The 18,366-nt window shown below is 51.9% G+C and overlaps 2 protein-coding genes and 7 non-coding genes across 10 annotated transcripts; 5 read left to right on the forward strand and 4 right to left on the reverse strand.

Annotated features, from left to right (window-relative positions):
- The first annotated feature begins 1,032 nt into the window (after positions 1-1,032).
- Trnap-cgg (transfer RNA proline (anticodon CGG)) lies at positions 1,033-1,104 on the forward strand. The gene has a single exon. It is a non-coding gene; the product is annotated as a tRNA-Pro (tRNA).
- Positions 1,105-1,588: 484 nt separating this feature from the next.
- On the forward strand, positions 1,589-1,660 carry Trnad-guc (transfer RNA aspartic acid (anticodon GUC)). The gene has a single exon. It is a non-coding gene; the product is annotated as a tRNA-Asp (tRNA).
- A 344-nt stretch (positions 1,661-2,004) lies between these two features.
- On the reverse strand, positions 2,005-2,076 carry Trnag-ucc (transfer RNA glycine (anticodon UCC)). The gene has a single exon. It is a non-coding gene; the product is annotated as a tRNA-Gly (tRNA).
- Positions 2,077-2,556: 480 nt separating this feature from the next.
- Positions 2,557-2,628, forward strand: Trnaw-cca (transfer RNA tryptophan (anticodon CCA)). Its single transcript has one exon. It is a non-coding gene; the product is annotated as a tRNA-Trp (tRNA).
- A 4,214-nt stretch (positions 2,629-6,842) lies between these two features.
- On the forward strand, positions 6,843-13,070 carry Aurkb (aurora kinase B). Of its 2 annotated transcripts, XM_042282254.2 has the most exons (9): positions 6,843-6,880; positions 7,006-7,131; positions 8,609-8,711; positions 8,818-8,869; positions 9,045-9,236; positions 9,439-9,577; positions 9,655-9,803; positions 11,589-11,763; positions 12,176-13,070. In XM_042282254.2, the coding sequence occupies exons 2-9, from the start codon at positions 7,084-7,086 to the stop codon at positions 12,335-12,337; spliced, it is 1,020 nt and encodes a 339-aa protein (XP_042138188.1). In that variant the 5' UTR covers positions 6,843-6,880; positions 7,006-7,083; the 3' UTR covers positions 12,338-13,070. The 2 variants fall into 2 exon arrangements, with proteins under 2 accessions (XP_042138188.1, XP_042138189.1); XM_042282255.2 differs by lacking the exons at positions 6,843-6,880; positions 7,006-7,131 and adding an exon at positions 7,389-7,529.
- Positions 13,071-13,498: 428 nt separating this feature from the next.
- LOC121831977 (U6 spliceosomal RNA) lies at positions 13,499-13,605 on the reverse strand. The gene has a single exon (XR_006075553.1). It is a non-coding gene; the product is annotated as a U6 spliceosomal RNA (small nuclear RNA).
- A 1,560-nt stretch (positions 13,606-15,165) lies between these two features.
- On the forward strand, positions 15,166-16,481 carry Borcs6 (BLOC-1 related complex subunit 6). The gene has a single exon (XM_076542658.1). The coding sequence runs from the start codon at positions 15,236-15,238 to the stop codon at positions 16,328-16,330; it is 1,095 nt and encodes a 364-aa protein (XP_076398773.1). The 5' UTR covers positions 15,166-15,235; the 3' UTR covers positions 16,331-16,481.
- Positions 16,482-17,712: 1,231 nt separating this feature from the next.
- Trnai-aau (transfer RNA isoleucine (anticodon AAU)) lies at positions 17,713-17,786 on the reverse strand. The gene has a single exon. It is a non-coding gene; the product is annotated as a tRNA-Ile (tRNA).
- A 343-nt stretch (positions 17,787-18,129) lies between these two features.
- On the reverse strand, positions 18,130-18,203 carry Trnat-agu (transfer RNA threonine (anticodon AGU)). The gene has a single exon. It is a non-coding gene; the product is annotated as a tRNA-Thr (tRNA).
- Between the last annotated feature and the right edge of the window lie 163 nt (positions 18,204-18,366).

Below are 18,366 nucleotides of genomic sequence, written 5' to 3' on the forward strand. Positions count from 1 at the left end.
CAAGTGTGGCAGTCCAAAGTTAAACCCTAGAGCTGTGTGTCTCCGTGCAAAGCTTTGGCTCCTATCACCATGTGAGATGTTTTCATCAAAGTCGGTGATAAGGGCATTCCACGGTGCATAGGAGCACATTTGTACTCCGTTTCGTAGAAAGCTAAAAGGAACGCATAATTCAGTGGCCCCGGTGTATGTGACCCCTCCCTCTGCTACTGAGAGAATGGGGACCGAATGGCGAGGATTAAAAACACCAGCACCATGCATCTCGGGGGCGAGGCTAGTCCCGGGAGCAAAGCTGGACTTTGAAGTGCCTGCTTTTGTCTCTCCTCCCAGTGGAATCTGCTGGCTAAGGAGGAGATGTGACACAGACCTTCTAGGATGCTAGTTCATTGTCTTCTCAGATTGCTGACTCTGAATGAAGATTCAATCCCTGGGTCTTGTCCATGTTTCAGGCGGCACACACCCAGTTACGCTGGGAGGGAATGGGACAGCTCAAGAGGAGGGTGGGAGGGCATCTGATCCTACCAGCTGGGCGCCCAGGGCCCATGCTAGCGACACCTCCTTGGGAGGTCTTTTGCTCTCTCTCTGACTTCTGGCTGGGCGTGGACAGGTCGTGTCGATCCGTGGTGGGCTACTGAAGGGTCACGCCTAGGGCACTGCAGTAAGGCTAACGCAGAGACGGCGAGAAAAGCTGCCTTCCACTCAGGTCGCGGTCCCCAGCGCGTTTCCAAACCAAGCCGCCCCACGGATTAACGTCAAAGCTCGAGTCTGGGCCGGAGGGCTCCGGGCGGGTCGAGGAAGGGCGGTGACCTCAGGGTTAGGGGGAAAACGCCATCTCTAACCGCAGCGCGGCCTAGCACGGCGGCGCGGGGACAGAGTCGGAGCACGCGGGCCAGCGCCGGGCGGCAGACGCTCAGACCCTGCCCGCCCCAAGGGCTGGCTTTGCAGCGGGCGGCCGCCCTCCACCGCGCGGTGTCACCCGGACTGCAGCAAAAGTCCTACGACCTCTATGGGCGTCCGCAGATAAGGTCGCGTGTCGGCTCGTTGGTCTAGGGGTATGATTCTCGCTTCGGGTGCGAGAGGTCCCGGGTTCAAATCCCGGACGAGCCCCGTCTTTGCACTTTTGTCAGTGTCACGGAGTCGGCGGTAAGCTCTTTACAACACGACGGGAGCGGAAACGTCAGCACAGTCCAAGCCGGCATCCCCGGGCGAGCGGAGCACCGTCCGTTTTTAGGCAAGCCGCCCGGTTTCTGTTTCCTCCTGCTAGGTCTACCCTCACCCAGGACGCTGGAGGCTGGTGTCCGTTTGCCCGACATCCGTCTTGGCATTGTGGATGACAGGGGAGGAGCGGCGAGAGAGAGAGCCAGGGATCCTGAGAACGCGGGTTTCGACAGCCGCGGAGACCATCTGTGCCTTTCGGTGGCTCCTGCTGTCTCCGCACTTTCTGCAGACGCCCTTTCCGTTGCTGTCTGCAACGGGCGTGGAGTTCTGATCGCCGCCGTGAAGGGCTGGAAAGAAGAGGCCGCAGAGCCGGCAAAGCAGCCGCAGTCTGGAACCCAGATCAGGGGTCTGGAGGAGCGCTGAGACAGCTTACTCCTCGTTAGTATAGTGGTGAGTATCCCCGCCTGTCACGCGGGAGACCGGGGTTCGATTCCCCGACGGGGAGGAGCCAAATGCGCTTTTTGTTAACTTTCCGGGCATCGCCAATGTTAACCTTTGGCCAGCTGCTGCGCCCGAATGTAGAGGCCAGGCGATTCAACCTTTGCTTTGGCCCCCGGGGCATCTTCGTCTGGATTTGCATCACCCCCCGAGCAGTGTCTGTGGTTCCTGCGGACCGAGAGCACACACCCGGGAAAGCATACGGGACACAGGGCAGGACCCTGGCGAACGACCGGGTCTCCGCGGACGGGGAAGGAGAGGTTCCTCTGGACATTTATACCCACCATCGATTTGGCCAAGAAGGAAGGCGGGGGGGTGGGGGTGGGGGGAAAACAAAAGAAAGTTGTCAACTGCGTTGGCCGGGAATCGAACCCGGGTCAACTGCTTGGAAGGCAGCTATGCTCACCACTATACCACCAACGCAGGTGTTAACAACTCTTGCTGCGATCCAATTTATATTCATCTCCACGCGTACTTCTGACGTCATGTCAGATTTGTGGTTATAACGAAAGCACGAGTAAGAAAAACAGGATCCAGAGAAACTAAACGAGATTTTTTTTTTCTGTCATTAACACATCTGGGATTAATGTAGAACTCTGTTTAGGAGTCAGTGACACCATAATGACATCTTCTCTAGGAAAAAGAAAAAAAGAAGACAGTCGTTCCAAACGTTGAGGTCGCTTTTCTGAATGGGCTTAGTATGGCCCAAGGCTGAAGAATTTGCCTTTCCGCCAAAGACACACGAGCACGTTTAACCGTAGTTGATTTCGGTGTGAGCGCGAGCCTCCCTCGGTCTGAGAACCGTGAGAACAAAGCCCGAGATGCAACCCGAGGAAAGATCCGCCGTGCTCGCTGCGGAGAAGACTTCTGTTCACCGGGCCCGTCAACCCCAGGGCGCACAGAGGCCTCGTGGCGCAACGGTAGCGCGTCTGACTCCAGATCAGAAGGTTGCGTGTTCAAATCACGTCGGGGTCATCAGCTGTACTTATTTTCTGGTTATGTGTGCCTTTAAAAGAACACGTTCCTTTCTGTTCTATTACATTCACACTTTTTCTCTCCTCGACGCTGTGAATTCTGGTCAAATATTTTACGCCTTTTCCCGGTTTCTGTCAAAATAGCCATGCCCTTTACTTTAATAAATATTTAGATATCCTAACAGTAATTGTTAATGACAGTCGCCCAACTCCTGTTCAGAAAATCTATTTAAGGCAATAAATGTTCTTTTTTCGGAAAACCTGTAGCAATAGTTAATCACTTTAAAAACAATAATAGTTATTGACATTATCCCAAACTGCTGTTTTCGCTTTATACCTTTTCATTTATGTTTACGGGTGGGGCCCACAATTTACTCAACATCTGTATGACAAATATAGTTTTATATTCCTTATGATTGGAGCAACAACCTAACATTTTATGACACTTATGTAAAGTATTATGCAGTTCTTCTGAGGTTGGACATTTAGCTATCTGGTCATCTGCACTTGTTTCTTACTATTTAAAATGCTGCCACCAGCGTCGCCTTTCTGCTTCTTGTTCGTTTGGTATGTTTATTTGGATTTGGGGGCGGTTGTTGGGGTTTTTGTTTTTTCGTGAGTTCTCCTGTAGCCCAGGCTGGCCCGAGAGCCCTAGGTAGCTGATCTTGCTGCCTGCAACTCCCAAGAACCGACTTTACAGGCGTTCGCTCCCAGGTCCTATCATTTCCTTTGCCTTTACTGACCAATATCTGTGACGTGAATTCCTGGAGTCTCAGTTTTTGGTTAAAGGTTTTTCTTAGCTGTCCTAGTGATTTTAAGGGGCTGTGAACCTTTTTCAAGCCTAAGCTAACTTCCTCCCACCCCCACCCCCCAGTGTTGTTATATTTAAAATTAAGTCTCGCTGCTATGTGTTTTGGGTGCGGGCGCCAGTGTGGACCGCCCGGCACCATACCTCAGCAAACTGAGGAAATCAAGGGCTTTCTGCTCACAGCCCGGCATCCTTCTGTGTGGCACTGAAGGAATGGAGTGAACCAGACTCAGAATTTGACTATTAAATAAAAAAACCTTGAAAAGTTAAAAATAAAATAAAATTCCATTTCGTTGTTTTATTTTGTAATCCTGGCTTGGAACTTACTATGCAAACCAAACGGGCTTGTACTTCAGCGATCCTCCTGCCTCTGCCTCCGAAGCGCTGGGATGACAGGCGGGAGCGAGTCACCGTGGGTGGGGACAAAGTCTAAACGTAATTTTCGTCATCCCTGATGAACTTTGGATAGAACGCAGAGTATCGCATATAAAGGACGCTCCTCTCCACGCTGCTCACTAGGAGCCATGGACATTTTTGCTACCTTCAGTTTGTTTTCAAAAGGGGGAAAAAAGCAGAACAAAAGCAAGAAGTGAAAGAGAAACCCAAGCTAGCCACCGCTTCTTGCCCAACCCACCTCCTCCCACATCACACACACACCACACCATACACACACACACACCACTTACACACACACACACCACTTACACACACACACACACCCCACACCATACACACACACAACACTTACACACACACCACACACACCACACACACCACTTACACACATACACACACCACACACACACATACATATACCACATATACACCTCACACACACCACACACCACACACACCACACACCACACACACGCACCACACACACACACCACACACACATACCACACACACCACACCACATACACACACCACACACACACACACCACATACACACACCACACACACCACACACACACCACACACACCACACACACGCACACACACACCACACACACCACATACACACACCACACACACCACATACACACACCACACACACATACCACACACCACACACACACACACACACACACACACACACACACACCACACACACACACCACACACACACACCACACACCACACACACACACACACACACCACACACCACACACACGCACCACACACACACACACACACACACACACACACACACCACACACACACACCACACACACCCACCACACACCACACACACACACACACACACACACACACACACCACATACACACACCACACACACCCACCACACACCACACACACACACACACACACACACCACACACACACACACACACACACACACACACACACACACACACACAGGCCTGTCTTCCCATATAGACATGGCTTCATATCCTGGCACGTCTTTGCTCCAGAAGCAACACCTTTGTCAGTGTGGCAGGGGTTCCTGGTGAGGACTCTGGGCTCAGAACACCACCGCACAACAGATGCCATGCCCTCCAAACAGTTCTGGTCCTCCCCGGGCATGTGAAATGTCAGCCCCCTCATGGCCACCTCAATGCCACTTGCCCAGGAGAATCCACATTTACCATTACTCAAGAGATGGAATGAAAATCAAGAGTTTACTCAGTGGGAACTGCTACTTTATAGAATTTGAAAACTTATTTATTTACTTTTTTTTTTTTTTTTTTTTTTTTTTTTTGAGTAAATGGCTCATAGTGTAGCCTGGAACTCCTGGCAATCCTCCTGCCTCAGGCTCCAGAGTGCTGGAATTACAAGCCTGATGTTAGAGTTAGAAACATTAAAGGATCTTTTAAGAACAAAATAGTAATCCTGCATAAACAAGACATCCACAGGAGAGTGGGCCTAGCCAAACAATGTGCTGGTTTTGGGTCTGCGTTCACACACCACAGCTATCTGGGAAGCAGGGCAGGAAGATCCACCACCAAAAGCTTTCTAGGAACTTGGAGGGCGTTTAAAAAGAAAACAGTGATGGAATAAACGAACTGCTAGTGTGTGCTTGTAATCCAAGTGCTTGGGAAGCGGTGGTGAGGGGGCCAGAAGTTCGAGGCCAGCCTGGGCTACAGAGTGACTTGGAGGCCAACCTGATCTGAACAGAGAGACTTTGTCTCAAACAAAACCCAAACACAAAACAGACAAGGAGAATAGAGAGCCCAGAAACACAGATCCATATTCATGAATTCTGCAACCATGGATTCAACAAACTGCTTGTCTGTCTGTCTAACCTACGCATCCGCCCATCTCGTTTAATAGATTGCGTCTGTATTGACTCCCGGCATCACGCTCCCTCACAGAGAGCTGACTACTGTTTCTCAGCATTTCCATAGCGTTAGGTGGTTAGGTGAGCTAGGGGTTAGCCAGAGCCGGAAAGAACTACAAACAACGCAAATACTGTGTCGTGTACAGTATTGTGCCTGTTTATGTACGGGACCTGCGCGCTCTGGGTTTGGATCTCATGGGTCAGTCTACAGACAATACACCAAGGATATTTAAAGAGGACACACAGAGATTATATTCAGGGCAGCATTTAAATTCTCCTGCGAACCAGACAGTTTTTGTTTGGTTTGGTTTGGGTTTGGGTTTTTTATACAAGACAGGGCTTCTCTGTGTAGGCCTGGTTGTCCTGGAACTCGCTTTCTGGAGCAGGCTGGTCTCGAACTCACAGAGATCTGCCTGCCTCTGCCTCCCGAGGTAAACCAGTTTAACCCAAGGTGTTGGCATTAGTCCCTCTCCATCTGGCAGAAAATAAAGGTTTTACACACACACACACACACACACACACACACACACACACACACACACACACAGAGAACTCGGTTATATTATTATTATTATTATCATTATTATTATTGTTGTTGTGTTTTTGAGACAGCGTTCTATACCCGCTTTAAATCCTCCCCCACCCCTCCTCCAGACAGGGTTTTTGTCTGTGTAGCCCTGACTGTCCAGGAACTCGCGCTGTAGACCAGGCTGGCCTCGAACTCTCGGATCCCCGTCTCTACCTCCTGAGTGCTGGGGATTAAAGGCGTGGACCACCGCTGCCCAGTTTAAATATTGAGTTTTTTTTTTTTTTTTTTATCAGCGAGAAAACAAAAGTGTGAGGATCTTGGGACACAGCCTCAACCTAGAGAAACGAGTCTCTTTTTTAATATATCTAATATATATATATTTTAATTTTTAATTTTTTTAATTTTAAATGCCTCTTAAGCCGCACCTTTTTTTTTTTTGGCATCTCAACCAGTTACGTCACAAGAACCGTAGCCAATGAGAGTGGGTCTGGGTGCAGCTCAGCCAATGGGCTCAGAGCGGGAGATTTGAACGTATCGGGGTCACGGAGCTGCGGGGCAGTTCCTCCGCCCAGCAGGCGCCGAGTGGGGATCGTGGGCTCCGGAGGGCGCAGGTGGTGACCCACGGGGTCGGGCTCCTAAAGGGAGGGGTGCGGAGAGGGGCGCGGGGGTGCGCCCCGACCTCGGCCCGCGTGCCGATTCGCTTCCCTCCGCCCGCCTAGGCTCGCGCTCCCCGCAGATCGGCCTCTGCCCCTCCCGCCTCGCTGGCCGCCGTCTCCCTCGCCGCCCCGCGCTCCTGCGCCTCTTGCTTTTGAGAATGGCCCAGAAGGAGAACGCCTACCCGTGGCCCTACGGCTCGCAGACGGTAAGGTCCTGGCCGCACTCTCGCCCCACCTCCCGGAAGGCCGGCCCTTGGAGTCCGGTGTCGGGCCCTGCGGATGTCCGTCCTCTGAGCGCTTCCGACGGGTTCCCCGGGAGTTGGCTGGCAGAGCCCCGTCTGATCGCTTGCAGCCTTGTGGTTTGCGAGGTGGCCGACCTGAGTCAGGGCTTCTGCAGAGCTGAGCCTGCCTGTCACAGATCGATAATAACGGGGACCGAGCGAGCCGCAGCGCTGTGCTTTCAGACCATGAATCCCACCCTCTAGTGTGAAAAAATTAACGGCACGGAAATTAGAATAGAATAGAAAGTTACCGTGTCAAAGGCCCAGGATGGTCTAAACGTTTGTGAGGCTGGATATCAAACCCAGAGCCTCGCGTTTTTGAGGTACCATGGAGCTACACTCCAGCCTGGGATTTATCTTAATGAGTGGTTGGAACTAAGGATCCAAATAGATTTGAAATTGTGTGTGTGTGTGTGTGTGTGTATTAACACGTGGGCCAATCTATCCTGGTATCATTGTGGGAGGTTTGTAGGCACACGGGGACCTTCTCTTGGCTGAAGAAATGAGCTAGTAAGCACGATGCTGCACACCTGTAATGAGCGTGGCAAAATTCCGGGACCCTGTGCCCTCCTCCACAGTCTGTTCCCTGTTGGTGGGACCTGGGCATCCTGGACAGTCCATCGGCTCCCTTGTCCCAGCTTCTTCCCGCTTGGAGCACTGGGTAAAACTGACGAAGTGGAGTCTGAATGAGACACCACTGTTCCATGTACCTTGGTCACTACCAAAGAAAACTGAGACAAGTTTGAAAATGAAGAAGTGGCCCAAGGTTGTCAGTATCCCTCTGGTCTGTTATTATAAAGGATTAAATTCTGGTGTTGCGGCTTCATGAGCTCAGGCTCTTATGCAAGCCTGGATGAATGTGGTGATGTGTGTAGAGCTATCCAGTTTGGACGGTGCCAGGCTTGAGAAGGTGGGCCAGGTGGATTGTTAGCTGTCAGAGTGAATCTTTTCCCCTTGTCTTGGGTTGTCTTTTCATTCACTCATTTACTTGGCTGTTTTTTGTTTGTTTGTTTGTTTGGTTGGTTGGTTGGTTGGGTTTTTTTTGGGGGGTGGGGTGGGGAGGGTGATGTTAAAACAAGGTCTTATTTGGCTCAGACTGGACTTGAGCTGACTGTTGAGGATGGTCTTGAACTCCTGACCAGGAGCCTCCATCTCCTAAGTGCTGGGGTTTCCGATGTGGTCCAGCACACTGAGCTCTGAAGTTGTTTCTTAATAACCCGCTTCTTGTGGAACACTGAGCAGCCCTTTGGGGCGAGGTGGCCAAACCATGGTGTGTCACTGTCGTTCTTTGAATTGTGAGTGGCGGGGGGTCCTGTAACAGGTAGCTGACATGATGCTTGTAGCACATTCCGGCTAGGCCACAGGGACAGGGACACGCTCAGACCCACCCTTTGCTTCTCAGTCTCATTCGGGCCTGAACACCCTGCCCCAGAGAGTCCTGCGGAAGGAGCCTGCTGGGACCCCTGCACTGGCCCTCATGAACCGGTCCAATGTCCAGTCCACAGGTACCTGGGACAGTGGGCAGAGGACTGGCCAAGGGACGAGAACCTAAGGGAGGGTGCAAGGGGACAAGGTCAAAGGAGGAACTCAACATGCCTGCTCTCTCTTCAGCTGCCCCTGGCCAGAAGTTGGCTGAAAATGTCAGTCGGGGCCCCACTGCCTTGTAAGTACCCCAGAGCAGGTAGGGGGGCTTCAGCGGGGGTCAGGCCGAAATGGGGGCGCTAAGGGGGGTAGGAATAGAGAGAAATGCAGAGGGCTGAGGAAGAGAAACCGAACACCTTGGGAGTCTAAGGCAGCCAGCGCTGAGCTAGCTCCCTTTCCCCCCCTTTTCTAATCAGGCGGTCCCTCACTATTGATGACTTTGAGATCGGACGTCCTCTGGGCAAAGGCAAATTTGGAAATGTGTACTTGGCTCGGGAGAAGAAAAGCCACTTCATTGTGGCCCTCAAGATCCTCTTCAAGTCTCAGATTGAGAAGGAGGGCGTGGAACACCAGCTGCGCCGGGAGATCGAAATCCAGGCACACCTGCAGTATGCGGCCCCGCCCCGCCCCGGGCCCCTCTGCCCACCTGATCGCCTCACTTCTGCAATCCCAGCCCCGTCTGCAATCCCAGCCCCGTCTTAGTCCACCTGGACCACCCACCCTTACTGCTCCCACCCCGATCTAGGTCTCTGCCATCTGTCCCGTCTCCTAGATGCGAGCCGAAGCTTCCTTTCTTTCTCTTTGCCCCAGACATCCCAACATTCTTCGGCTCTACAACTACTTCTATGACCGCCGGAGGATCTACTTGATCCTGGAATATGCCCCGAGGGGAGAGCTGTACAAGGAACTACAGAAGAACCGGACTTTCGATGAGCAGCGGACAGCCACGGTCCGGACCCGGTGTGGGGTTGGAGGCTGGGGCTGGAAGTGAAGGCCCGGTTGACCTTGTGTTGTGGACCCTCGCAGATCATGGAGGAACTGTCGGACGCGCTGATGTACTGCCACAAGAAGAAGGTGATTCACAGAGACATAAAACCCGAGAACCTGCTGTTAGGTCTCCAGGGGGAGCTGAAGATTGCGGACTTCGGCTGGTCTGTGCACGCCCCTTCCCTGAGGTACGGTGGGGCTGGGGGGCTGTCCCTGGTGTGAGGCTGTGGCATTCTGTATAAAACTCTCCTGTGTCTTGTTCCTCAGAATGGGGTTTATCTCCATGTAATATAGACATAGCGATATCTTTACGGAAATAGGTGACCCAGTCTTTCCTGCCCTGAATTTTCTGCTCATTTTCTATTAAATAGAGTGGGCCTGCTCTTACAGCATTGTGAAATCCTCCACAGTACTGATTGGTTGATTGAGACAGGGTCCAATGTAGCACAGAATGGCTTCGAAGTCATTATATAGCCAAAGATAACCGTAAATTTCCAATCATCTTTGCCTTTACCTCTAAACATAGTAGGATTACAGGTATGTATCACCATGTCAAGTTAACCCCTGCCAATCTCACTTTAAGGAGATACGGTCTCACTGTGTTGCCCAGACTGTCCTTAAAGGCGCAGGCACAAATGCTTGTCTGGTATTGCGGGCCCACGCTGCCATGCCTGGTTACCCACGTCACATTTTATTTGGTTTTGTTTGGTTTCACAGTGTTGAGGATGGAACCCAGGGCATTGCCTGTGCCAGACACATGCTCTCTCCCTGAGACACATCCCTCAAAACCGCTTCCCAGTTTTTGAACTTGTTTTGTTTTTGGAGACAGGGTTTCTCTGTGTCCCCCTGGCTGTCCTGGAACTTACTCTGTAGACCAGGCTGGCCTCAAACTCACAGAGATCCACCTGCCTCTGCCTCCTGAGTGTTGGGGTTAAGGGCGTGGGCCACGGCTGCTGCCTGGCCTCTTCCCTCCCAGTCTTTTTTTTTTTTTTTTTCTCTTTTTATAAGCATTTTTTAATAATTTATTTATGTGCGTTGGTGTTTTGTCTGCATGTATATCTGTGTGAGGGTGTCAGATCTTGGACTTATAGGCAGCTGTGGGCTGCCATGTGGGTGCTGGGAATTGAACCCGGGTCCTGCAGTCAGTGCTCTTAACTGCGGAGCCATCTCTCCAGCAGCCCACCTCTTCCCAGTTTTTAGACAAGATTTTACCCTGTAGCCCAAGGTGACCTCAGCTGCCCAAATGCTGGGATTAAGCTAAGTATAGTGGTTCATACCTTTCAATCCAGCCCTAGGGAGGCAATGGTAGGTGCATCTCTCTGAGGTCAAGGCTGGTCTGGCCTACCTAGTGAGTTCCAGGTCCGCCAAGATTATATTATAAAGAGACCCTGTCTCAAAAGAAACAAAACAAAACGTCTTACCAAGTACTGGGATTAGGAGTGTATATCACAGTATCCGGTGACCCCATCATTGTAGAGATTCACAGTATTGCACAGTAAAAATATAATCTGACTTATTTAAGTAGTGTATGCTTAGTGGGTATCAGAGATTATTTCTGTTTTGTCTTTGAAATGAGCATATTCCTCATCTATGATTATTTTTTTATTTATTGAGATTAAGATAGCCGGGCAGTGGTGGCACATGCCTTTAATCCCAGTACTCAGGAGGCAGGCAGATCTCTGAGTTTGAGGCCAGCCTGATCTACAGAGTGAGTTCCAGGATAGCCAGGGCTACACAGAGAAATGCTGTCTCAAAAAGCAAAAAAGAAAGATTAAGATATCCATTAGTGTGGCCATCTCTGACTCTGTGGCTTATATCATTACTACATCCTACTCCAGATGCTCAGTCTGACTTAGATGGACAACTCCCCTCCCATCCCCAGTGCATCCTGGGTCTCTGGGCTGCCTATTGTCAAGTAAAGAGAAAAGAGAAGCTGATTTTGGGGACCCTACCCACTTCCCTCATCCCACCAGGAGGAAGACCATGTGTGGCACCCTGGACTATCTGCCCCCAGAGATGATTGAGGGGCGCATGCATAACGAAATGGTAGATCTATGGTGCATCGGGGTGCTCTGCTATGAGCTGATGGTGGGGAACCCACCCTTCGAGAGCCCTAGCCACAGTGAGACATACCGTCGCATTGTCAAGGTAGGACACCTGCCTGGGCTCTGTGTACTGTGCAAGCCGGGTCTGGGGTGGGCAGAGTGGATTTATAGGGTTCTTCAAAGTCTCCCTGTTTTGTAAACACTTGATATTTATTCTCAGACAATTTCGTACATATATACAATGTTTCTTGAGCAGATCTACCCCCCACACCTGCCCCACCCACCTTCATGTCCTCTTTCTTTTTATAGCCCCCCGAGACCAGCTACTGCTGCCTGCATGAGCCCTAGCAACTCCCTGTACCCACACCCCGAACAAAAATGACTTCCTTTCCCCAGCAGCCATCCATTGTCAATAATGCCTCCTCTGGGGGTTGCAAAAATCTCTTGATCGAATGAGTAGTCAAGGAAGATCTAGTCAGGGTAACACAGACGAAACCTTTCTCCCTTACCTGCAGGTGGACCTGAAGTTCCCCGCTTCTGTGCCTGAGGGCGCCCAGGACCTCATCTCCAAGCTGCTCAAGCATAACCCCTCAGACCGGCTGCCCCTGGCCCAAGTCGCTGCTCACCCCTGGGTCCGGGCCCACTCTCGGAGGGTCCTGACTCCCTCTGCTCTTTAGCCTGCTTCTTGGTTTTTGTCCCTGTCGTCGTCGTCGTCGTCGTCGTCGTCGTCGTCGTCGTCCTTGGCTCGGTTTTGTTTGTGTTTCTGTATATGTGTTGGGGGAGGGGGAAGGGGGTTCACAACTGTCCCCAACTCCTGATCTAGGGACTCTGACCCCTCTTCTGACCTCCACAGGCAAAACCAGGCATACATGTGGTGCACATACATGTAGGCGAAACATATAAAGTTAAAACAACAACCAAAACAGAGCTGGAGAGATGGCTCAGCAGTTAGGAGCACTGGCTGCTCTTCCAGAGGACCTGGGTTCAATTCCCAGCACCACATGGTGTTCACAAGCATCTGTAACTCCAGTTCTGGGGAGTCTGGAGCTTTCTAGTCTCCACAGGCACTAGGCATGGATGTGGTACACATATATGCAGGCAAACTGCCCACACAGGATTAGAATCTGAAGAAACCGTGTAGCCTGATTCCCTTCAGTTTGCCAAATGTTGGATGTTGTTCTTAAATATCATAAGCCAAAAATGCACATAACACAGTTTATTTGTGAAACATGCTTAGCTTAGCCTATCTTAAATTCAGAAAAATTATGTAGCACAAAGTATATTTTATAATAAAGTCTTAAATATTTCATGTTTTTGAATGCTGTATTAGAGGTAAAAAATAGTTGTTAACTTTGGCAACATTGTGAAGCAAATAAAAAACCAAGTTCGCTTGGCATGTTGGTACATGCACTCAGGAGATCTCCAGCCCCTTTGCCTTTCATTTCCATTTTTTTTTTTTTTTTTTTTTTTTTTGGTTTTTCGAGACAGGGTTTCTTTGTGTAGCTTTGCGCCTTTCCTGGAACTCACTTGGTAGACCAGGCTGGCCTCGAACTCACAGAGATCCGCCTGCCTCTGCCTCCCGAGTGCTGGGATTAAAGGCGTGCGCCACCACCGCCCGGCCATTTCCATTTATTTATTTGGTTTTTTTTGTTTGTTTGTTTGTTTTTTTTTTGAGACAGCATTTCTTTGTGTAGTCCTGGCTGTCCTGGAACTCACCCTGTAGCCCAGGCTGGCCTTGAACTCACAGAGATTCACCTGCCTCTGCCTTTGGAGTGCTGGGATTAAAGGTGTGTGCCTCCACCACCCAGATTGCTTTTATTTTTATTTATTTATTTATTTTAAATATGGAACGCTTCACGAATTTGCGTGTCATCCTTGCGCAGGGGCCATGCTGATCTTCTCTGTATCGTTCCAATTTTAGTATATGTGCTGCTGAAGAGAGCACAATTCCTTTTATTTTTAAAGGAGAGAGAGTATAAAGTTGGGTGGGTAGGGAGGTCGGAAGGATCTGGGAGGAGTTGGGGAGGGAAAACAATTAAAATATTGTTTAAAATATTTTTAATAAAAAATAAAGAAAATCTTAGGGAAAGAGGGAGAGCGCGACAAATGTACACTGTCACACCAAATGTCATCTTATTATTCGAATTTACAGCCCATCTTGGTGGTGGCAAGACACACCTCTGGCATGTTTTACAATTCCTTGGATTATGTTTTTAAAAAAAAGAACTCAAAAGCACGCTTTTAATCCTAGCACTGGGGAGGCAGAGGCAGGGGGATCTCTGAGTTCAAGGCCAGTCTGGTCTACAAAGCTCGTCCCAGGACAGCTAGGGCTGTTGTACAGAGAAACCCTGTATTAGAGAGCGGTGGGGAGGGAGGGAGAGAGAGGGAAAGAAAATAGCAAGGAAGACAGGAACAGCGCAAGGACAGTCAGGGTGGAGGGGACTGCAAAGGTCAATGTTGGTGCTGGCAAAAGGGAAAGGAAAGATTCCGCAATGGTTATCAGCAGTGACTGTACAGACTTCACATAGGATTCCGTTTCAAAAACAACAGCAATCCCACCTATTATAAGCCAAGGAAAATATATTAATAATTTGTTTTGTTAAACATAAGGGACCCAGAGCTTTGGTTGTATTTTGCAGCTGGCAACTTCTCTACCAACAATTTGCCTTTGGAGAAAATCTCCACCCGCTACAATGCCCTGCGAGATGCGGCTCCTGCCTGAATCTTGGTCTCGATGCTGGAAATCCTCTTCCTTCTTGTTTATTTTAGCCCAGTGTCTTCTCTCTGTCTCTTCCCCAACCCCGCGCCCCGACGCTTCTTGTTTGTATCAAACCTCTTTTCCTCTGAGGTTTAGGGAAGCCGCTCTTCCCTCTGCCTGCAAGATGGCTTTGATGCTCTGGATGGTTCTTAGGAGTCTTCCCATCAGAGGCCTTGCCCGACCTCATCCCACTACTACTGCCTACTCTCCATTACAGCCCTTTATTTCCCGCAGAGTGCTTATAAAAATGTCTCATCTTTTCATCTGTTGAATATTTTCTTTTGTGACAAAATCACGTATTATCCTCTAATGAGAGAAGGCTCTAGGCAGAGGGGACAAAAGGACATTGAAGTCCACAGGCCTTGCTGCAATTCTGTCCACAGTGGTCCAACCACCAGGCCTGTCCACGTCTCAAGGGTAGAACGTACCCCCATCCCAAGAACCCCGCTGAAATCCCAAGAAGGCTCCCCAGCGGGGTGCGCTTCTGGACCGCACCGCTGCGGACCTGGAGCCTGGCTCCGCTCCCCGCGGGACTCGGGGGGATTTCAGATCTGCCCCATCAACTTCCCGAAAGGGCGGGCCACAAGCACAGCGGTCCCCTCGCGGCTACCCGACTGGCTTTCCCGTGTGCTCCGCCGCTCCATAACACCTCTTCGGCCGGAACTTCCTGGGGCGGCAGCCAATCACAGAGTCCTTCCCGTCCGTCCCCGTCTCAGCCGTCTGCCAATCGGAGCTTCTCCGCCGACGCCCCTTAAAGGCGCCGCCGCCGCCGCGGAGCCCCGCGAGCCGCTGGAGGTTCCGGCCCCCACCCCGCAGTATGGAGGCCGGCCGGGGGCGGCCCGGGCCGGAACCGGAGCTCTCGGCGGCAGCCGCGCCTCCGGCCGCGGCTTTCAGCGACCAGCCGGTCCGAACGCCCTCGAAGCCGCCCTGCGTCTGGCGGGGGTCCGGGGAGGAAGAGGCTGAGAACGCTGGGGTCGCGAGCCGCCCCCCGCGAGCGTCCCCGAAGACGTCGAGCGGCGGCAGCAGCAGCGTCCAGCGGCCGGAGCCGGACGCTTGGGAGGTCCGGCCGGGCCTCCGGGCGACGCCGTCCGGGGCCGGGGGTCTCCGGGGGCCCGCAGGTCCCGAGCTCGCCCCGCCCCCGTCCTCCTGCCACCGGCAGCCGGAGCCCAGCGAGAAGCAGCAGCCTTCCGCCCCGAGCGTCCGCCGTCGGGGGAGCCCGGGCGGCGTCGAGATGAACGTGGAGCCGCCGCTGCAGGAAAGCGAAGAGCCCGACGAAGAGGAGGAGGAGGAGGAGGCGGCGGGTCGGGCTGGCCGCTCGTTCCCCAGCCGCCTCCAGGACAGCCGCAGCCTGGACGGGCTGAGTGGGGCGTGCGGCGGAGGGGGCGCCTCCGCCAGTGGCGAGGCCGGCGCGGGCGGGGGACGTCGCGCCACCATCTCCAGCCCCTTAGAGCTCGAGGGCACGGTGAGCCGCCACGGCGACCTCACCCACTTTGTCGCCAACAACCTCCAACTCAAGATCCGATTGAGTGGCGCCCCACCGCCCCTTCCCCCGGCCTCGGTGCGGCCCTGCCTGACGCCCGCACCCACCCCCACCATCCCCCCCATCGACCCCGACGTGCTGCGGGATCTGGAGCGGCTGAGCCGCGACCTGGGCGGCCGGGTGGACCGTCTGCTTCGCGGGCTGGGGGGTGCGGTGCAGGAGCTGACAGCCTTGAGCGTGGGCTGTATCCAGACCTACCGCGACGCGGTGGATTCCTTAGGCGAAGCCGTGGACATGAGCATCAAGGGCATGTACACCTTGCTCGCGCGCTGCGAGGAGCTGGAACGGGCTCTGCAGCCGGTCCAGGGGCTGGCACGCCAAGTCCGAGATATCCGGCGCACTCTGGAGGTGTTGGAGGCCCTGTGCAAGTGACCAGGAGCACAAGAGGAGAGAGGCCATGCCTAACCTGGCCGGGCCAGGGTCCAGGAGGACCCCAAGGATTCTTCAAGGAGCCCTGGTGGAGACTGCCGGCTGTGGGGGAGGCCTGTGCGTTAGAGGTTCTCCCACAAGCATTTAGGTGGTGGCCTGTGCCCGTTCTAAGCATACGGAGTGTGAATGGGGAAGTGGTAAAGATTTTCCTGGTGGGAAGGGATGTAGCTCTGCTTCTGTTCAGTTGGCCATCTGTAGCTACCCTGTACCTCCTGACTCTTCTCCCTAGCTAGACCGCCATCCTTGGGAAACACGGGCCCTTAGATCTCTGCCGGGGCATGGGGCAGACCCCCGCGTGTAATGAGAAGAGAGAGGAAGTGGCCACAGCCCGCTGTGGCTGTCCTGATTCCAGTGATCAGATGTCAAGTTCCAGGGCTTTCGGAGCTCGAGTGGCCTGGGCGCACTCCTGCAGATAGATGCATAACCTCCTGCTTCTTCCCTCTGGTCCCTAACATGCCACGGGGTGGAGCTAACAGGAGCACCTTTCTTGGTGGAGGGGGTGAGGTGGGAGGTGTCTCGCTGCCCTCGGTTCAGGTGGAATTGTTGCTGGGTTTGAAGCCCACCTGTTGGGGAGTATTCTAATCAGTTTTGGCTTTCTGAGTTTTGTGGAATTAAAGTGCCGCTGCTGCTAAGGCTGAGCCTGTTTTTGTGTCGGGTCCAAGAGGTTGACAAGTCAAAGGAATGGGAATGAAGGGCGGGGTGGGAACTGGGAGTGTGGGGGAGGAAGTCCCGGCTAGAAGGAGAAGGATAGGGGTCCTGAGTCAGATCGGAAGGACATAATTACACAGAGGGCCCAAAGAGCCACTAAAGGCAGAACCTTGCAGAAGCAAGCGTCTTCAGAGAAGGCTTTTCTGCTCCGGTGGACAGGCAGACGCTGAGCAGAGTGGTTATCTTGGTTATGGAGGAAATATAAACTCTTGACAGCTCTGTCCTGGTCATATCGGAGTCATGTCATTTGAGACAATTGTGTCCCAATCACAAAGGCTGTCGTCTCCTTACAATTTACACAGCACATTCAGAAACTACATGTTATGATCATAGGATCTCCAAGATCACAAAAGTGGTCTTCCCACAACACAAGACACTCCCACATTTTGGACATATTCCAGTACATTTAGTTCAAACTTTCAGGATTAGAAGTACTGCTTTATGTGTTCTTAGATGTCTCCTCAGAAAAATAATTAAAACTAGTAAGCCCACCTTGCTAAAAAAAAAAATAAAACTAAAATCAAGAATAAAAGTCAAACTGAGAGGATTTCATGCGTTCGTCTAATAATGCAGAGGGGGAAAAGTATATATGAAACTTTAAGAAAAAAAGACTGCTCTGGCCCGTACGGGGATCGAACCCGCGACCTTGGCGTTATTAGCACCACGCTCTAACCAACTGAGCTAACCGGCCAGTTGTGAAAACGGTGCTATTTTGAAGTCATGTAAATAGATACACATTCCTACTCTACAAAAAAGTCAGTTTAAAGTCATTTTGAAAGATGAGAAAACAGAATATCCAAACTAGCCAAGGGAGCACCACCTAGAGGTAGCAATCGAGTTGCAATTCTGACAAGCCCGAATGATGCGGTTTGGGTACCTGTTTGCCGGTCAGGGAGTAAATATGATGCTCCAGCACCCACTCCCAAACACAAAATCACCAGAACGCCAGACACTGGGCAGTGAGTGCATTGACGGAACGTTGGGGTCTCAAGATGCGTTGGAACTTTTCTTGTTTCCGTAAAAGCGAAGGACAGAGGCACCGCTGGGATTCGAACCCAGGATCTCCTGTTTACTAGACAGGCGCTTTAACCAACTAAGCCACGGCGCCCACACGATGGTGCAACACCTTCACGACTTGGCCAGGTCAACTCCAGGGCAGATGAACGAGCAGGAAATAATTGTTGGTCGTGCTGGAAAAGGTAGCAGAAGGGACCGAACACCAGGGTGGGCTGTGAAGACTCACTGACTGCGGCGTAACGACGGCGGTGGAA

This window comes from Peromyscus maniculatus, chromosome 8 (genome assembly GCF_049852395.1).
Source record: "Peromyscus maniculatus bairdii isolate BWxNUB_F1_BW_parent chromosome 8, HU_Pman_BW_mat_3.1, whole genome shotgun sequence".
In the NCBI taxonomy this organism is placed as follows: Eukaryota; Metazoa; Chordata; class Mammalia; order Rodentia; family Cricetidae; genus Peromyscus; species Peromyscus maniculatus.

What these genes read in the sequence shown, in the direction of transcription:
- Aurkb (XM_042282254.2), top strand. Translation starts at nt 7,084, where the DNA reads ATGGCCCAGAAGGAGAACGCCTACCCGTGGCCCTACGGCTCGCAGACG. An exon ending in GTCCAATGTCCAGTCCACAG is followed by an intron (nt 8,712 to 8,817) that starts GTACCTGGGACA and finishes CTCTCTCTTCAG; the next exon opens with CTGCCCCTGGCCAGAAGTTG. An exon ending in ATGAGCAGCGGACAGCCACG is followed by an intron (nt 9,578 to 9,654) that starts GTCCGGACCCGG and finishes GGACCCTCGCAG; the next exon opens with ATCATGGAGGAACTGTCGGA.
- Borcs6 (XM_076542658.1), top strand. Translation starts at nt 15,236, where the DNA reads ATGGAGGCCGGCCGGGGGCGGCCCGGGCCGGAACCGGAGCTCTCGGCG.